The 18,780-nt window shown below is 41.9% G+C and overlaps 1 protein-coding gene across 1 annotated transcript in view; it reads left to right on the forward strand.

Moving 5' to 3' along the window:
• Positions 1-18,780, forward strand: part of myo7ab (myosin VIIAb) — a gene marked incomplete at both ends in the record, with an annotated part of 63,598 nt that overhangs the window by 28,944 nt on the left and 15,874 nt on the right. Inside the window, 12 exons of the mRNA XM_079247976.1 lie at positions 6,547-6,864; positions 7,155-7,364; positions 7,449-7,625; positions 7,700-7,789; positions 9,348-9,478; positions 11,212-11,338; positions 11,887-12,006; positions 13,905-14,078; positions 14,153-14,380; positions 16,797-16,967; positions 17,054-17,171; positions 17,253-17,379. Coding sequence (XP_079104102.1) covers positions 6,547-6,864; positions 7,155-7,364; positions 7,449-7,625; positions 7,700-7,789; positions 9,348-9,478; positions 11,212-11,338; positions 11,887-12,006; positions 13,905-14,078; positions 14,153-14,380; positions 16,797-16,967; positions 17,054-17,171; positions 17,253-17,379 — 1,991 coding nt within the window. The remainder of the gene's footprint in view (positions 1-6,546; positions 6,865-7,154; positions 7,365-7,448; positions 7,626-7,699; positions 7,790-9,347; positions 9,479-11,211; positions 11,339-11,886; positions 12,007-13,904; positions 14,079-14,152; positions 14,381-16,796; positions 16,968-17,053; positions 17,172-17,252; positions 17,380-18,780) is intronic.

Consider the following 18,780-nt stretch of genomic DNA (forward strand, 5'->3'; position numbering starts at 1 on the left):
CCTATATGTGAATTTTGGTCAGGTGTGTTGGAGCATAGAGACAAAAAAAACCTGCAGGAGACCGGCCCTCGAGGACTGGAGTTGGACTCTGGTGGCATAGACTAAGGGTATTTGTAGTTCTACTGCTGCTGGAGCAGGGATACATTGATAACCTGTGGAATTGCGGACCGAACTGAATAACCCTGACCTCGAACCTATCGGAGTTCCTCCAATCCAATAAACAATGTTTCCCAATCCAGGTCAAGAGGACCCTCTGCTCTGCATGTTTTAGATGTGTTCCTGCTCCAACACACCGGAATCAGATTAATAAACATCCTCGTCCATTACAAGCCTGTTTATGAGCCATTCACCTCATTCAAGTGTGTTAAAGTAAGGTTACATCTAAGACATGCCTGAGGCCGAGAACCGAGACACGCTGCAATAAACGACACCAAACAAGAGGCAATAATAGAATAAGCTGTTTGGCAGACATGACAACCACAAATACTCATCTCTGCTGCTCATCCCACACATGCTTTTTTCCTTCAAATGTGGGAAATAAACAGACTTTCCAGCAGGTTAAGATTTATTACTGAACTTAGAGGCCTTTTTAGGAATAAAAAACCCCACTAATTTACCGACTTTTTGTGCTAAGTTTAGCTAGCTTAGCTTAACGCAAAGAGTGGATTTGATGCAAAACAGTGTGGTTCTGCCCAAAATTACCAGTGCCTCTAAATCTAACCAAATTACAGCTTTTTTTTATTGCCTCCAGTGAAACTTTTCAAAGCAGATTGAGCTTAGAAGCCAAACCTGATCTCATGTTGGATGAAGCCGAGTTAATGTTCGGTAAACTTTACCTGTGTACTAATGCCCTGATTTGAAATAATTAAATTAAATTAAATTAAATTAAATCAAATTAAATTAAATTAAATTAAATTAAATTAATGTTTTTATAGTGACATTTTCAAGATTATATGAAAAGTTTTTTTTTCCCTCCTCACACAGTTTTAGTATCAGCTGTTGTTCTGCTCTCTTCTGGATGGTTTCTCATTTATATGTGTATGTGCTGGATGCTGGATAAATAAGCACAAGATGAGCTCCTCCAGAATATTAATACATCTCCAAATGCTGAATGAAATCGAGGTAACGCTGAGCTCAGCTTTGGCATAGAAGCGACTGATGTGAAACCTCATTACCAGCACAGTCTGACTTTATCACAGTCACACATATTTTATATCTACGCTTTCCTCATCTGATTAAAATCAGAAAATAATTACTGATATTTTACCTAAATTTTGGTTGTTATGGAAACAATTTAATATGTTCTTCATTATAGACGCCTTACAGATGGGTTATCTTATCCATGTTTGATCAGTTTTTTCAGTTTAGACGTATTGTTACACCCCTTTTATTCACACATTTTGGCTCTTTCCAGGCAAGGAAACGGTTTTGTATGTGAAAAATGGTTTGTGGTTTTTCATGCATTAATGTTCCTGACTGCTGCATTTGTAACAGATGAAACAAAGTCATGGTGTGTGTGCAGGATATAACTTGAGGTTAACGTGAACTGTAAGAGCTGTACATCTCTGCATGTTTACATGATAGTTTATTCTAGCCTAGCTTGTTAGGTGGCGAAAAGAGCAACACTTTGATTCAGGATCTTTTCGTGTCTCTATATCAGGAAATCTTTCATTTTTTTTAAACTTGTGGATCCCCAAATTGAAACGATACGAGAAAAGAGAACGATTTATGGCTTCCCTTCTGCCATTTTCACTTTTAGCTCCAGCTCACAACCAAGTCATCTCAGGACACTTTGCAAAGATAATCTATTCAAACCAATTAACAAGATGCAACCAAAGCAAATCTGCAGTTGTCCAGTTTATATTAACTAAACTAAACTCATTTTAATTCACAAAAAGACTAAAATGGTTTAGCTGAGGAAACCAACAGTTTGCAGAAGAACTTCTTCAGAAGCAGACTCGGGATGGGCGGCCATCTGCCTGGACCAGTTGGTTAGGGCGGACTGGGCACTGCTGCTTTTATCCAGGGAGACCCACTGAGAGTCTAAATAAGTTAATGATGCTGATTTTGTCATAAATTTATACATTGAAAATAAAAAGAGGGAAGAGCCTAGTGCATCATGGGATGTCCTCTAGCAGTCTAAGCCTATGGCAGCGTAACTAAGAGATGTCTCAACTCCCATAACTATAAGATTTATCAATAAGAATGGTTTTAAACCTGATGTTAATGGTGGAGAGGGTGTCTGCCTCCCAAACACAACCTGGAAACCGGTTCCATAAGAGAGGAGCCTGAGAGCCAAAGGCTTCGCATCCCATTGTACAAGGGGTGGCTTTCTGACCAAGCTGGTTGCAGAGCTGGTTCGGAGCCAGAACCAGACTTAGCACCGGTTCTTTCAACTGCCTAAGCACTGGCTTCTCAAAACCGATTCTATTCTGGCATCAACTCTTTGCTGGGCCATAGTTGAGAACCACTTCACGTTGTGTGCGTCAGCAGCTGGAGTCAGGGTTATCTGATATGAGCATTGAAAGTTGGACAGATATCTTCATACCAGCTAACAATATTGACTACAAGAACAAGCAGAAATGGTCCGAGGAGGAGACTCGATGTTTCCTGGCTCTTTGGTCGCCCACAGAGGTCCAAGGTAAATCGGAGAAAGCACAGCTACAACAGGAGATGGCTGCATCTGGCTACAAATGGAGCACCACTGGTCAACAAATTAGTTGAACAAATTTTACAAAAGATTTCTGGGGACCAGAAACAGTAATGAACGACCAAAAAGAAACCCACATTTCCACATCCTAAATTCTGTTCTTGGTGACTTTCGGTCAAAACCAAAACCAGTTCTTCGTTAGCATTGGAGCTGAACCATCCAAGCGCTGGCTCTTGCACCAGCTCTTCTTTGGTCGAAAAGCCCTATTAAAGACTCTGGGAACCACAAGTAAAGCTGCCGTCTGAGAGTGAAGTGCTTGGGAATATCGAACTATGAGATCTTTAATACACAAAGCAGCTTGGTTACTACCGGAGCTCCATGGATGAATTTTAAATTGTACTATGGATTTACCAGGAAGCCAATGAAGAGACATTAAAACTGGAGAAATATGATCTCTCCTGCTAGTTGTCATCAGAACACTTTGGCAAAGCATTCTGGATGAGCTGGAGGTTTTTCAGGGCATATTTGAAACAGAATAATCATGAATTAATCCAATAGTCCAATCTGTCAGTAACATAAGCACAAACTAGTTTTTCTGCATCACTTTGTGATGCAAATTATGACAATATTTTATAATTCTGTTTCAATCGAAACATTTTTTTAAAAAGCAAACAAATCAGATCATTTATTACATATTACATCACTCATAAACTAATATTTGGTTGAACAATCCTTTAATGTTTCCACTCCAGTCAGGTGTTTTCTGTTCCTCTCAGTCAGACTTCTGCACCTGTTGACAGGTATTTTGTCCCACTGTTCAACAGAAAAGTGCTCTAATTTGTCCAAGACCAATTTGTTTGTTTGTTTGTTTTTTTTAATCTTTTTTCAACTAAATTAAATGAAAAAACAGTGTCTTATTTTACTAAATTATATTTTTGCAAATTTTTAGTTATTGTTCGTTTTTTTAGGTCTCCAGTTATTTGAGCGACTGTTGTAAATTCAGCCTTTTCTTTAATGAAATGGTAAAAATACATATGAGCACAACTGTATATAATACCCTGCTCAAAAGAATAAGGGAACACCCAAACAACACAATGTAACTCCAAGTCAACCAGACTTCTGTGAAATGGAACTGTCCACTTAGGAAGCAACACTGATTGACAATCAATTCCACATGCTGTTGTGCAAATGGAATAGACAACAGGTGGAAATAATTGGCAAGATACACCCAATAAAGGAGTGGTTCTGCAGGTGGTGACCACAGACCACTTCTCAGCTCCGATGCTTTCTGGTTGATGTTTTGGTCACTTTTGAATGCTGGCGGTGCTTTCACTCTAGTGGTAGCATGAGACGGAGTCTACAGCCCACACAAGTGGCTCAGGTAGTGCAGCTCATCCAGGAGGCACATCAATGCCAGCTGTGCCAAGAAGGTTTGCTGTGTCTGTCAGCGTTGTGTCCAGAGCATGGAGGCACTACCAGGAGACAGGCCAGTACATCAGGAGATGTGGAGGAGGCCGTGGGAGGACAACAACCCAGCAGCAGGACCGCTACCTCCTTCTTTGTGCAAGGAGGAACAGGAGGAGCACTGCCAGAGCCCTGCAAAATGAGCTCCAGCAGGCCACAAATGTGCATGTGTCTGCTCCAACAGTCAGAAACAGACTCCATGAGGGTGGTATGAGGGCCCGACGTCCACAGGTGGGGGTTGTGCTTACAGACCAACATCGAGATGAGATCCTCAGACCCCTTGTGGGACCATATGCTGGTGCGGTTGGCCCTGGGTTCTTCCTAATGCAAGCCAATGCTAGACCTCATGTGGCTGGAGTGTGTCAGCACTTCCTGCAACACAAAGACATTGATGTTATGGACCGGCCCATCCGTTCCCCAGACCTGAATCCAGCTGAGCACATCTGGGACATCATGTCTCGCTCCATCCACCAACGCCAAGTTGCACCACAGACTGTCCAGGAGTTGGCGGATGCTTTAGTCCAGGTCTGGGAGGAGATCCCTCAGGAGAACATCAGCCGCCTCATCAGGAGCATGCCCAATAATTGTAGGGAGGTCATACAGGCATGTGGAGGCCACACACACTACTGAGCTTCATTTTGACTTGTTTAAAGGAAATTACACCATAGTTGGATCAGCCTATTGGTGTGTTTTTCCACTTAAAAGTAAAACTCCAAATCCGGACCTCCATGGGTTGATACATTTGATTTTAATTGATTATTTTTGTGTGATTTTGTTGTCAGCACATTGAACTATGGAAAGAACAAAGTATTTAATAAAAATATTTCATTCATTTAGATCTACAACGTGTTACTTTAGTGTTCCCTTCATTTTTTGAGCAGTGTATATACGTTGGTCACATTCAAATAAAATGGTATTTTTCCACCAAAACACTGCTGCTATGTTCCAGCACGGTGATGGCAGTATAATGCCTATGGTTTTGGAGCCAGTGCATGAGGTGACTACGTCAGGATTCTGGTGGAAAATCTCAGTCTGCTGAAAACTTGGCCTTCAGCATCAACGGAGCTTGAATACAAACAACATGACTTCTTTTTCTTGGTTCATGAGAACATTAAATCTCTCATCCGAAAGGCATTCAGGTGAAACAGAAGCCCAGATACCTTTATTCAAGCTCAAGCATACTGGTCTAGCATTGTGGTTGTTTACGGTTTCACCATCTTTTATGATCTGTTCATTTCCCAAAAAAGAAATGTTTGGGAAATAAGAAATGACTAAATACCAACATTTTGGTGTAAATATTTGTACTTTGATAAAATATTTGATGTGATGTTGAAAGTTTGTGAAAGGAGTTTTTAGTTCAGGAAATTAGTTTATTGGGAGTCAGGAGCTGCAGTAAAGACCTTCGCTGGTGCTGCATAATTTCATGTCTGGACCAAAACAGATTAAATCACAGTGTCAATTTATCATATCATTCTTTTTTTTTTTTTTTTTTTTTACCATTTTGACAACAAACTCTCTACCTCATGGTTTGTTTCTGTTCTTAGTTTGATTTAAAGCAGTATTTTACATCTGGTTCTTTTGTTGTTTTATTTTTAAATCAATGTCATATTATCGTACTTGATGTCATGATGAAGGGATGTGCTGATGAGAGCCCACCCAGCTGGGTTATTAAAGAAAAATACTTTTCTATTTGATTTAAGGGACTTTTAGAAAATGAATTTTTTCTGGGTGTTTGGATTTTTTAATATTGTAATTTTATTTGCTATAATGAGTAAAATCTGGTAGCATCTAAAGTATCTGAAATGATTATTTCTGAAATAAACCAAAACTTCTGACGGAAGTGTCAAATGCTTTTTTGTGGCTTTTATTGTTTTTGTTTTTGTTTTTGTTTTTTTTTGTCCAAATCATGACATGAGCTTTTTTATTTGTTTCATCAATTAACTTTTGTACATTAACGTATTTATAAATTTATTATTAAATTATTTGGGCCTAAATGTGTACGCTTTTTTTTTTTAATATAAAGAATTTATTTGTATAATTTCTGAACATTACCAGTCTGTCTCTTTTATTTTTAGTCGTACATATTTTATTCTAATGTTTCGGCAAAATTGTGAATAAATTATTTTACTTTGTAAATATTTTGCACAATGCCAGTTATTAGACACATTTTATAGGCTGCTTCTCACATTGGTGACAAAAGTCGATTTATGCTTCTGTTGCATTCGCTGTCACCTCCAGTTAATAAGTGAAAGGCTCTTCTATCTTTCTAACAACTTTTATGTACCCAGTCAGTATTTTAGTGTGAGGTAGTTGATGTTTTCCCCTTTACCTGCACATGTAGATCTAAACATACTAATAGTCTAACAATAGAAGTCAGATTCAGAGAGAACCCCTCCCTGCCTGTGTGAACCCTGTGTTTCCTCCGTCCACAGCGGCAGCGTCGCTTGGAAGCTGAGCGCCAGCGCCTGGCCGAGGAGGAGCAGCTGCTCAACCAGATGACCGTCCGGCGGGCCAAAGCAGAGGCCGAGAGGAAACACCAGGAGCGGCTGATCCAGCTGGCCCAGCAGCAGGAGGAGCAGGAGCGGGAGGAAAAGGAGGAGGCCCGGAGGAAGAAGGAGCTGTTGGAGCAGATGGAGAGGGAGAAGGAGCAGCCAGTCGACCACTCCGACATGGTGGACCGTATGTTTGGTTTCCTCGGCGACTCTGGGCCGTTACCAAACCAGGACGGACAGGCGCCAGCTGGCTTTGAAGTATGTATTATTTTATTTTCCTGTTCAGATGTCTGACTCAAAGATGTTGGGATGGTTTGATGTGACATTCAGGCTGAACAGGCAGGAAGCCGGGAAGATGTGAAAGTCCTGGAGAACATTTCTAACCTCCATGGACTAATTCACATCTCAGGTCGCAGCTCGTGTACTGCGTGTCGACTCTTCTGTCACACTTCAGATCCAAACACACGTAGAGCATGATGGCCTCATTTAAATCCTCCTTTCAGCTCCACCCGGCTCTGGTTGTGATGTAACACCTTGTGTTTTCTCAGGATCTGGAGAAGATACCTCGTGGTGAGGAAGCTGAAGAGGAGATGCTGAACGAAGCGCCGCCGCTGCCTGAAGAGGAGGAGGAAGATTTGTCAGAGTACAAATTCTCCAAGTTTGCTGCAACTTACTTTCAGGGCGTTTCCACTCACACCTACATCAGACGGCCGCTGAAACAACCTCTGCTTTTCCACGAGGATGAAGGAGACCAGCTGGTGAGACCTTCTCTAGCAGATGTGTAGAATGAGCCATGCAAGCTCCTCCTCCACCTCGCTGCATCACCCTGTCTCCTCCTCCAGGCAGCGCTAGCGGTCTGGATCACTGTGCTGAGGTTCATGGGGGACCTCCCAGAACCCAAATGCCAGTTGGTCATCAACGATGGCAGCGAAAAGATCCCCGTCATGACCAAGATCTACGAAACTCTGGGCAAGAGGACCTACAAGAGGGAGCTGCAGGAGCTGCAGGTGGAAGAGGAGGTGAGGCGATGATGTGCAGACACTCAGGTCTGTTAGGCCGTTCGCTGAACCTCATCTGATGTTTCCGTCTACAGAACAGCTCCATGGAGACGCAGAAGAGAAACAGCATCCGGCACAAACTTGTGTCTCTCACCCTGAAGAGGAAATCTAAGATCACAGAGGAGGTGAGAGTCCAAACGGAGAAACAGAATCTTAGATGTCATTCTACTGAAATGTGCATTAGAGGTGGGTCGTAGCCGGCTGTGACTGCAGGAGGCGGCAGGAGAACTGTTGGTGCTCCTGGTTCGGACCGTCACCAAACCAGAACCTTCTTTTACTGCACTGGTCTCTAAACCCTGTCTGCAGGGCCCCCTTTTCATCAGCAACAATAACGTCGAGCCCCCCCTCCCGTCATATGAACCAAAGAAACATACTAAGAGATGCATCTTTAGTTTTAGTGGCTGGATTGTAGGTAACTAGAATTAAAACCGTGTCAGTCTTATTATCCATTCTTCTGCTTCAGTGTGAAACATTTTAAACCAGGAATCTCCGCGAGCTGCTTCAGATCAGTTTTCTATGAGACGATGCTGCTTTAGGGAAACAACTTTACTAGATATGATAGTTGGATAGTTTATTTCTAAAGTAACCTGCAGGCTTTTCTTTGTGTTCAGGATGATTGTACCAAAGTGGTGTTGTAACTTGTTTGGCTTCATACTTCATTATATTAGATGATAATATTTTGGTCCATGCAAAAGACTGTGGTCTCATTATTACCCACCATTGGTGATTATTATTACTGGTCAAGCAGGGACAGATATGCTCCATCATAGTTTGTTCTCTGTTTTTATTACTTGTGTCTTTTGTTGATTTATCATCATTTCCTATGAGTACTTTTACAAATTTATCTTCAAAACTCCCAAGTTTTATTCATCCTTGCTGCGCCCCCCCCCCCCCCCCCCCCCCGTGATAACTCTGGGCCCGCCATCCAGTTTTGGAACCACTGGTTTAATGCATCATTTTAGTCCAGTTGCAAAGATAAGAATCACGTGGAAGACAAGGCAAGCGTGGCGTGTGGCTGCTGGCCTGAGTTGGTCGGCACGGCGATGGCCGAGGTCCGGGCATCGTCCAGGCCTCCACCTCTCGACTTCCATCCGGAACCAGATCAATGTTTCACACACCTCTTACTTTACTGCAACGCATTTGATTAAAACACATTATATTAGAGAGGGTTGCGTCAAGAAGAGCGTCTGGCGTAGAAAATGTGCCAAATGTTCCACAGTGCAATGATCCGCTGTGGCGAACCCTTTAGGAACACTATATTATTGCCGTAAAGTGTAATTATGGACTGTACTTATAAAGCCCTTTTTCAGTCATGCTGGCCACTCAAAGCTCATTTCACGTCCACACATACACTCGTACCTCGAGCGTCTCATCCAGGAATCAATCCACCGACCTTCCAGCTGTGCTGCCTCCTGAGATGCAGCCACATCTGGAGCATATGTACAAACCTGTTCAGATGTTCAACCAGCAGTTTACTTATTACTCCACACACACACACTGTTACGCTGTCAAATCACTGTTTACACAAAAAGAAACGTCATTTTCTACTTATTGACAGTTTCCTCATGTAGGCAGCCACAAGCTGACAATCCTTCTTTATCCATTAAAAGTTAATCCAGCTTAATCAGGACAAGTTTCCAGGAACGTCTCACAGTTTGAGGAACTTCTCTCTCGATGTGGCAGGTCGCCAGACGGCTGACGGAGGGGGGAGACTACAGCCTGCAGGGGAACAGCATGCTGGAGGACCGACCCACCTCCAACCTGGAGAAGCTTCACTTTATCATCGGAAACGGCATCTTACGGCCCGCCCTCAGGTGAGATCCCATCATGTGAAGGCTTCTGTGTGCAGCGTGGGTCTTCATTTCCATCGTATGAATCCATCATGGGAACTTTGGTGGCACTTTAGGAGCATTATCACAATATAAACAAAAAAAAAAGACCAGAAATGAAGATTTTTATTCATAAACCTTCTTGATTTTAGATGATTATCAGTTCAGTTTTAATAGGATTTGATGCAGAGACAATGCAGTTCCTGCTTTTATCTAAAAGATGATTCATTCATTTTCTGAAACGCCGGTGTGGTGAATCTGCGAAATAAGCAGATTTTAAAGTTACTGTTGTGGGAAAAAAAGAAGCTAATCACAAGTCTTGATGAGAAAAATCAAACAGAAGTTTATTAAGACTTATGTAAAAGGAGAGCTGTCACACAGATCCACAAGACATCTGAATGAGGACTCTGCTCACAGGAGAGCAACACACTCTTTTATCGATTACAGGAGGTGTGTGTTCATTACAGAGGTCTGAAACTATGGTTCAATACAGTTTGGTGTCTTTCATTAAATCTAAGTTGTAAATTATTAAGCAAAAAAAAATCAGAAATGAAAAAAAAGATTAAATTTCCTCCACATTACAGAGACTGTTTTATTATTAATACAAAGAGACTTAAAATATAGATTTTTTTTTTAATAATACTAATTAAAATCAGGTCAAGTATAGAAGCTAATCATAACCCAGCAAGACACAATAAAAATGTTCAAAGATTTGGTTTTTGGTGGTCCAGAATAAAACCTGATCTGGTTTAGTCTGACTCTGGCTCATCGTCACCATGACGATGAGTTCACTGTCCTCCAACGGCCTCCACAGTCAGCAGATCTCAGTCCAGCAGAGCAGCTCTGGGAGATTCTCATCATGATGTGCAGCAACTGTGTGACCTCTGAGTAAAGTTTCCATCTTGTTAAATCTACCAAGACTTAAGGCAGTTTTGGATGAAAAGGGAGTCTGAGCAGGTTCTAGTGGTGACAGAGTTTACGTGATCAATGCAAGTGAGGAAGACGATCTGTTAAAGGAAGATCTGTCCCAAAATGCATCCAGATTTCCAGTTGTTAGTTTGACATTTGTAAGCAGACCTGTCAGGAGAAATAATCTGGACTCTGAATCCTGCAGCAGCAGACAAAGACAGTCATCATTCTTACAAATGATTCCCTGCAGGAGATCCTCCTTTCATACAGCTCAGCAAACAGAATTCAGACACCCTTCATTACAATCTGGCAATTTAAATCCTGTCTAAATGTCTCCAATGTTTATTATTAACTTAAGTATGGATCGCTTGTTACTGCAACCCACAAGTTCACATCTCTGCCCTTTTACATCACTGCCCCTGAAACGACTTCAAAATTGTTGAATAAAAATACCTCAGCAGCAGAAATCCATCATGCTTGTGTTCTGTAAATGTCATTATAAACCATCTACATCTTAAAAATGTCGATCTGGATTAAACTAAATGGTTGATTGTTTTTCTTCCATAAATAAGTTAATTTAAATACGTAGATGTACACACATCAGGGGTCAGAGAGAGGTATCATAAAGAGTCATTATTGTGTTTTTAATGGTTGTTTTTCATCACTTCACTACATGAAAACTGCATTTTGCTAAGATGCTAATGATGGATCGTCCTGTTACTTAAATTAACTTTAAATGAGCTGATTGTGACCCAGATGAGCTGTATTTGGTGCTTCAGATGGTTTGGTTTACCTGTTGTGTCCGTCAGGGATGAGATCTACTGCCAGATCTGTAAGCAGCTCACCCAGAACCCGTCCAAAAGCAGCCATGCCCGTGGATGGATCCTGCTGTCCCTCTGCGTGGGCTGCTTCGCCCCCTCTGAGAAGTTTGTCAAAGTAAGAATCTCACTTCTGCAGTCACGTGTTGAAGGTGATGATGATCTTTCAGTCACAGCAGGTGAAACACATCCTAACAGCTTCACACACAGGTGATATTTTCCTCTCAGTTACAAACTCTTACCAACTTCAGACAGAAGACACAAACACACACCTCATTCCTCGAGGTTTTCTCTGTTTTTCACCTTCTTTCTAATTACAGCCACCATCACTTTGTGTATCTCAACTAAATATCAGTAATCTAAATGTCATCTGAAACCAGCCAGTAGATTTTAACCACACACAACAGTCTTCCCACCATTTCATCTGATATTTGTTAACCTGAACATTAAATATTTTATGAAATGTTGTGATGAATAGGTTAAATGCTGCTGAGTTTATTTTACTGTAACAGGAAAACAAACTGCAGGCTCTGCATCCCGTTGCCATGGGAACCATGCATTCAGTTGGAGAAGAAGCATCACACAAATGTGTTGATTGAGTGAAAGTTTTCACTGCTCATGTTTTTTTTTTTAGCTTTATTGTCTGTTTTCTCCTCTTTCTGTCAGTATTTACGCACATTTTTGAATAACGGTCCTCCTGGTTACGCTCCGTACTGCGAGGAAAGGCTGAGGAGGACATTTGTGAACCGCACTCGGACACAACCGCCATCATGGTTGGAGCTGCAGGTACAGACCATCATGTTTGCTGCTTGCTTCAATATCATTTGTGAATAAAGACAAATTTATCATAAATGTAGATCTGACATTCCTACATAAAGTTAAAGTCTCTCACCAAGTTTCTGTTTGCTGAAAAGTTTGTATTTAGATGGAATAATTAATGTTATCAACTTTAATCAACCCTTTAATCCCCAAATTTGCAATCCAGCCACAACATGAAGCGTTTACTCACAGAGTCTATATGGTAAATCCAGAATTATCCATGATAACCATAGACTGTAAATAAAGAGATGGGCGGAGCCTCCATGACGTCACCCGTAGGTTTCTGAAGCGCTGAATTGAAGCTCGGTGGACAGTTCCTACCGTCGCCATGTTGGCAGAGGCATGCGCGTCGTCTTGCCCGGAAAATACAAATATGGACAAAGAGGTGGAGCTGAGAGGGGAGCCGTGAGCGTCATGGCGGATGATTGACATCGAGCGAACTCTGAGCTTTCTGTAGCTAAAAGCTAACCGAGCTAACCCGGAGATAACAGGAGCTAACCAGCTAACGGAGGTAAGCGGGCTAAAGCTAAGTCACGTTGTTAACCGGCTAAAAACCGCGGTTGTTTTCCGTTCTTCTTACTTGAAGCAGGAAATCGGTACCTGTCAATCAAAAGGAAACGCCCCTAAATATGCCGAACTTCGAGATTGAATTACTTTTAAACGGGCGAGTTAGAAAAAAAATTCACTCCCCCCACAGTTGTCATGAAGGTAAACCTGACCTATTAAACCGAAAATGGATTTTTGAACCAGGCTGTAAACATGTTTATTTCTGCAGTGAAGTTGGTCTTTTTAACATGGGAGTCTATGGGGATTTGCTCTGTTTTGGAGCCTCTAGTGGATGAAGGGGGAACTGCAGTTTTATGCACTTCTGCATTGGCTTCACTTTTAACCACCGGAGGTTGCCGCTTGATAATAACAATTATTTATCACATTTTGATCCTAAAAAACATCTTAATCACTACTATGTTACTAAGAGACATCTACTTTCACCTGGAAATGATGATGAAGCTACTTACTGTCAAATGTTCCACCAGTCAAGGAGGTTGATAGGTTGACAATAATGTCCAATCAGGTGCAGCCGAAGATCAACAAGTGATCCGAAAAGAAGAACAATAATGATCCTCTATGGCTGAAATAAAGCCAAAAAGATGTTTCTGATGCAGCTGAGGTGGTTTAGTGAGGATAGCAGCTAAATAGTAGCAGAAATAGGTGGAAACGAGGAAAAAGTGTAAATATGTAAATAGTTTCCGTTCTGTTTGTTTCAGTGTCAGTATTTTTTCTCCTGAAAGTGAAGACGTGAGAGAACGATGTGCAGATTAAAAATAGGCTTGGTTATTGTTGATCTGTGTGTTATTTCTACAAAGTTCTGTTAGAAATAAATCCTGTTTTCTTCTTCTGGTTGCTCTTTATGCTGCTGTATCGATGGATACATTCATTTTACATCATTTTAGTCTCCTAATCTGAAAGCTGAAAACATCATGTCTGCCTTAAAACATCATGTTTACATGCTGACTGGGATTAAAGAGGCTCAGCCTCTATAGGATGATTTACATAAAAAATATGAAGAAAATAAAACAGGCAGACCAAAAAATAGCAAGAATCTGCTTGAAGTGTTCAAGGTTAAATCAGTTTATTTTATTTAAAAATAACCAGATTTTCGTTATTTTTTATTATTATGGATCAAGAGGAAAGAATTATTTCAAATATTAAAAATATATTAAGGTTTTTTTTCATCATTTTATTATTTTTGGGCATTGTCCTTCCTTTTAGTCTCCACAGCATGGATTCTTTGGGTCTAAAATAATGCAGGACCTAACAATACTTTTACAAATCTTAAACTATAATCTGATTTAATCCTTATTTAGGCCACAAAATCTAAGAAACCCATCATGCTGCCCGTAACGTTCATGGACGGCACCACAAAGACCCTTCTGGCAGACTCCGCCACCACAGCCAAGGAGCTCTGCAACGCATTGGCAGACAAGATCAACCTGAGGGATCGCTTCGGCTTCTCGCTGTACATCGCTCTGTTTGACAAGGTACAACCTGATCAACCTGCTGATGTTCTTACACCATGCAGAAGCAGCCAGACGTGATGGAGGCTGTCTTTCAGGTATCGTCGCTGGGCAGCGGCAGTGACCACGTGATGGACGCTGTGTCACAGTGTGAGCAGTACGCGAAGGAGCAGGGAGCCCAGGAGAGGAACGCCCCCTGGAGGCTGTTCTTCAGGAAGGAGATCTTCAGCCCCTGGCACAACCCCGCTGAGGACTACATTGCCACAAACCTCATTTATCAGCAGATTGTCCGAGGGGTGAAATTTGGAGAGTACCGCTGTGAGAGGGTGAGCAGTCACATGATACCATTCACTAACTGGTTGATTCAGCTGGCACCAAGTCCAGAGGTGGATAATCCAGGTGCCATAAAGTAGAAGTCCTGCCATGTTCTTGGATCTACCTGTGCATTTAGAACAGGTGTTTTCGCTAACAGGCTCATCTTCCTCGCAGTGGAGCTGAGCCGATTAAATTCAGCTGGTTTAGTGACTGGTTGGGACGGCTACCAGACAGGGCTTTTACTTTATGGCACCTGGAAGTCAAGTCTGAAGTCAATGTTGAAAGGGTTTCTGGATATTTCTGCAAAGTCTTCAAGTGTTTTAACACACTAAGTCATTTGAAAAGGAAAAAGATTTTCAGCTTTCATGTGTTTTTTTTATAGTAAAAAAAAGACAACTTGGGTAAGTACAAACTCAGATGAGCACATTGCGATGTTTCATTAATTTTTATTTAACAGAAACTAAATCATAAGGTTATCAGGTCATTTCATACAGCTGTCAGTCTTGCCAGGAGATGATGCCCAGCAAGTTCAGTCCAAGTTCAGACTTGGAAAAACTGTAAAAAAAAACAAAACAGAAACTACATGTCAGACTCTCTAGGCCTCAGTTAGCATCGTAAGTGTTCACGTTCATGATGGTCCAGTTAGAAAAAGACTGAACCAGTATGCCTTGTTTAGAAGAAAACCTCTCATCTAGTAAGAACATGGCAGCACGACTTAAACCACCAAACTTTGGTGGTGTGCAGTCAGGGTGTGCAGGGCAGGCAGTGCCAACCCAAGGCAGAAAGAAATACATGGAATCATTCCATTTTAATAATTAGTTTATATATTTTTCACGCTCTTTTATACTTATTATCTTTAGTGCCATCTTTCAAATGATAGTTTCCTTTAGGATGGAGTACCTATCGATTTAAAACTGATTGCATTTAGTGCTTTTCATAGCTCAATAAAAGTGACTCGACAGCACCTCCACCTGGCTAAGCAGAGGTGCTGCACAACTCACCCTTACGCCGTATTATAGTCAAAGCTGCACCTTCTATTTCAGGGGTCGGCAACTCCGGTCCTCTAGTGCCACAGTCCTGCAAATGTTAGAAGTTTCCCAGCTGCAACAAACCTGATTCAAATCAATGGCCATATAGTAGACCTGTGCAGAGTTTCTTTGTCAAGCTCTGCAAAAGTCTGCTGATTATGTCTGATGTGTGCCAGGTGTGTTGCAGCAGGAAAACTCCTAACATTTTCAAGACTGTGGCACTAGAGGACCGGAGTTGCCGACCCCTGTTCTATTTGAAGGCACAGACAGCGCTGCTCTGCCTTTTCCACTCATATAATCTCAACGTTCCCTTTTCATACAGTCCGTTCCCCCCATCCAAACTCATATATACGTAAAAAGGCAGATCCCTACGCTGTCTTTTTACCTTACTGCAGAAAGCCAATGGTCTACATACTTTCACAGAGAATGAATGAATTGGTTGACACACAAGGTTGGTTAACGTGCTCAGTGGAGGAATGATCCTGCTAGTGAGGCTTAAACATTTTTCAAGTCTTTCTTTTGAGTAAAAACATCAACAAACACTGTTGGTTGTCATAACATACAGAGTTAAATAGCCTGGGGACTGCTTTTGAATAATTTATTTTGCACATTTTCACGGGGTCTTGTGATCTCCATTATGTTAAATTAAACCGACACTTACCCGCCTACACATTTAAATGATCATTTGTGTGTGTGGTACAATTTGCGACTGTCTGCTTACCAAACCCTTAAGCTCACGGCACGTGACAGCAAAACGTCTGGAGCAATGTCCTCTGGACAGACCAGACAAACAGAATACCAGCACAATTGCCTCATAGCAACACAGTGGTGGAGGGATAATAATCTGGGCTTCTTCTGCACCTTACAGTGATTGAGTGGTCCAAGAACTCTGGATACCAAAGTATGCTGACTCAGATGTGGGTCCATGTGTCTTGACAGATTAAGCTACAGAACATTGATCTTAAACACAGCAGCAGATCTACAACAGAATCAAGGTGCTGAAATGATCTAGTCAGAGTCCAGACCTAAAACTGGCTGAGGTGCTTGGTTAGGAAAGGCAGAGAGCTGCAGAAACTTCAACAAACCGAAGCAACGTTAGAAAGAAGAGTCTCCACAATGATGAGACAGCCTCTTAAATCTCCTGTCCTCCTCATCCTGATGCTCAGTTTGACCTTCAGCGAGTGGTCTTCACCATGTCTACGTCACTAAGTGTAACGAGTCGTTGCGGTGTGATAGACTGATTACATATATGTGTTAAGAAGCAGCTGAACAGGTGGATCTGATCAAGTGGCTGCTGAGTGAATAATTGATCCTGTCCTCGTGACTGGATCAGCTCCGATCTGCAGAAGAGTTCATCAGTTTCTCATCAGATTTCGTCTTCCCCCTGTGTGTCCTGAAGGAGGAGGATCTGGCCGAGCTGGCCTCTCAGCAGTACTATGTGGATTATGGCTCTGAGATCCTCCAGGAACGTCTGCTCAGCCTCATCCCGTCTTACATCCCCGACAGAGAAATCACCGCTAATAAGACAGCAGAGAAATGGGCTCATCTCATCATCAGTGCCCATAAAAAGGTATCCCCATGCTGCTGTTATTATCCAACCCATCACTTTGTGCTTTTTTGCTGTGCCGCTTTAAATGAAAACAACTCGCTGTTCAGGGATTACACAACAAAAGGAGGCAGAACACACAGAAGGTGAAGGAGGACGTGGTGGATTTCGCTCGCTTAAAGTGGCCTTTACTCTTCTCACGCTTCTACGAGGCCTTCAAGTTCTCAGGTTGGGAGAACAAAGTCAGGGTTCTTAAGGGAACTATATTCTTACAGCTTTGTTTTCATGGGTTCAACTGTCCGTTCTTAGGGCCCAGTCTTCCGAAGAACGACGTCATCGTGGCAGTCAACTGGACCGGGGTTTACTTTGTGGACGAACAGGAGCAGGTCCTTCTGGAGCTGTCTTTCCCAGAGATTACAGCAGTTTCCAGCAGCAGGTAGGTGTTGCCAGTTGTGTTAAATCAACTAAATGCTCATTTACAGAGCAATGGTCTGGATTTGGGACACTAGTCTTGTATCTGCTTTTCACACTGTAGGAGGAGGAGGTGCACGGTGCATTAGTGTGTGTGGTAGAGGTGGTGGTTCATAGAAGCTTATATAGGCACAAACTCCCCTAGGAGGCAGATAAGAGAGTTTCGGTGGGGGAGTTGCTATAATTTTGTTGACCTTGTCATTATTTTTATCTGTTTATCTTACTGGTTAAATCAATCCATTTATCCATCCTAGTTGCGCTGCTATTGCTTGGCAAAGCGTGCGATAAATGTACCAAAACACATACCTGGATTTCAGCGTATCTGTCCAAGAACTCCTTTAGGTGTCACAAATAAGTGAACCCGAGGACCGGTACTCTCAGCGGCTAAGGTGGTTTGGAAGCCACAATACACACTACTGATGAAACAATCTTGTAGCAAAGATCTGAACATGTCATCGGGATTTGGCTTTGATCTGGTTTGGATCAGATTTATCAGACAGTTTATTATAAATGATGTGTCCTCCTCACAAGCCTGAGTCGGTTATGGTACTCCTCAGGGTTCTGGACTCAGCCCAGTCTGTTTTCACTATCCACTGCTATGCTGATGATAACGTTTTATTTATTAATAAAACCTGAAGAAACAAACCAGTCACTTAAATTCCAGAAGTGTGTCTGCAACATGAAGACCTAGATGAACATCACATTGGCTTCTAATGAAGCTCTAAGGGACCCTGATGCCATTTTCGACCATGTCTCTGTCCGAATGTCCAACCTATTCCCTACATAGTGCTCTGGATGGTGCCCACGCCTTTTTCTAGGGGTGTCCGAACGTCCAGAGAGATAAAGTAGTTAACTCAAAATTACCCACAATGCATCTTGAAAAGTAGTGAGCATCAATGGTCACTAGACGGGTCAATATAGACCACAATGCGTTGCAGGCAGGAGCTCAAAGTGTCACACAAACATCAAAGCTGAATAAGAAAAAAACTACAGGTCTACTACATTTTATATCCTTATTTTTTTAATAAATATGCAAAAAACAAAGAATAAAATACAACATAAGAAAATAAAAATTTTTCACAAGTTTGGATTGGATTTGAAACGTGTGGTGGTTGCCATAGTGACAGTCAGCAGTCACATGATTTGCGACCGGAGAAATTAGCCAGCTTGGTGTCCGAATCACCAGTAGAATGAGTTTACTTTGTAGCACGCTGGACAGTGTAGCCCTGTGTGGTCACTGAGGGCTTCAGGAATAGTGTGGACATACATACACAGCTTATGACTAAACTTTTCTTCCATGTATTAACATCTTCCTCCGTTAGTCTGCATCCTGTCCAAAATGACAAACCCACAAGAAATTAAATAT

Source organism: Telmatherina bonti, assembly GCF_933228915.1.
Source record: "Telmatherina bonti genome assembly, chromosome: 10".
In the NCBI taxonomy this organism is placed as follows: Eukaryota; Metazoa; Chordata; class Actinopteri; order Atheriniformes; family Telmatherinidae; genus Telmatherina; species Telmatherina bonti.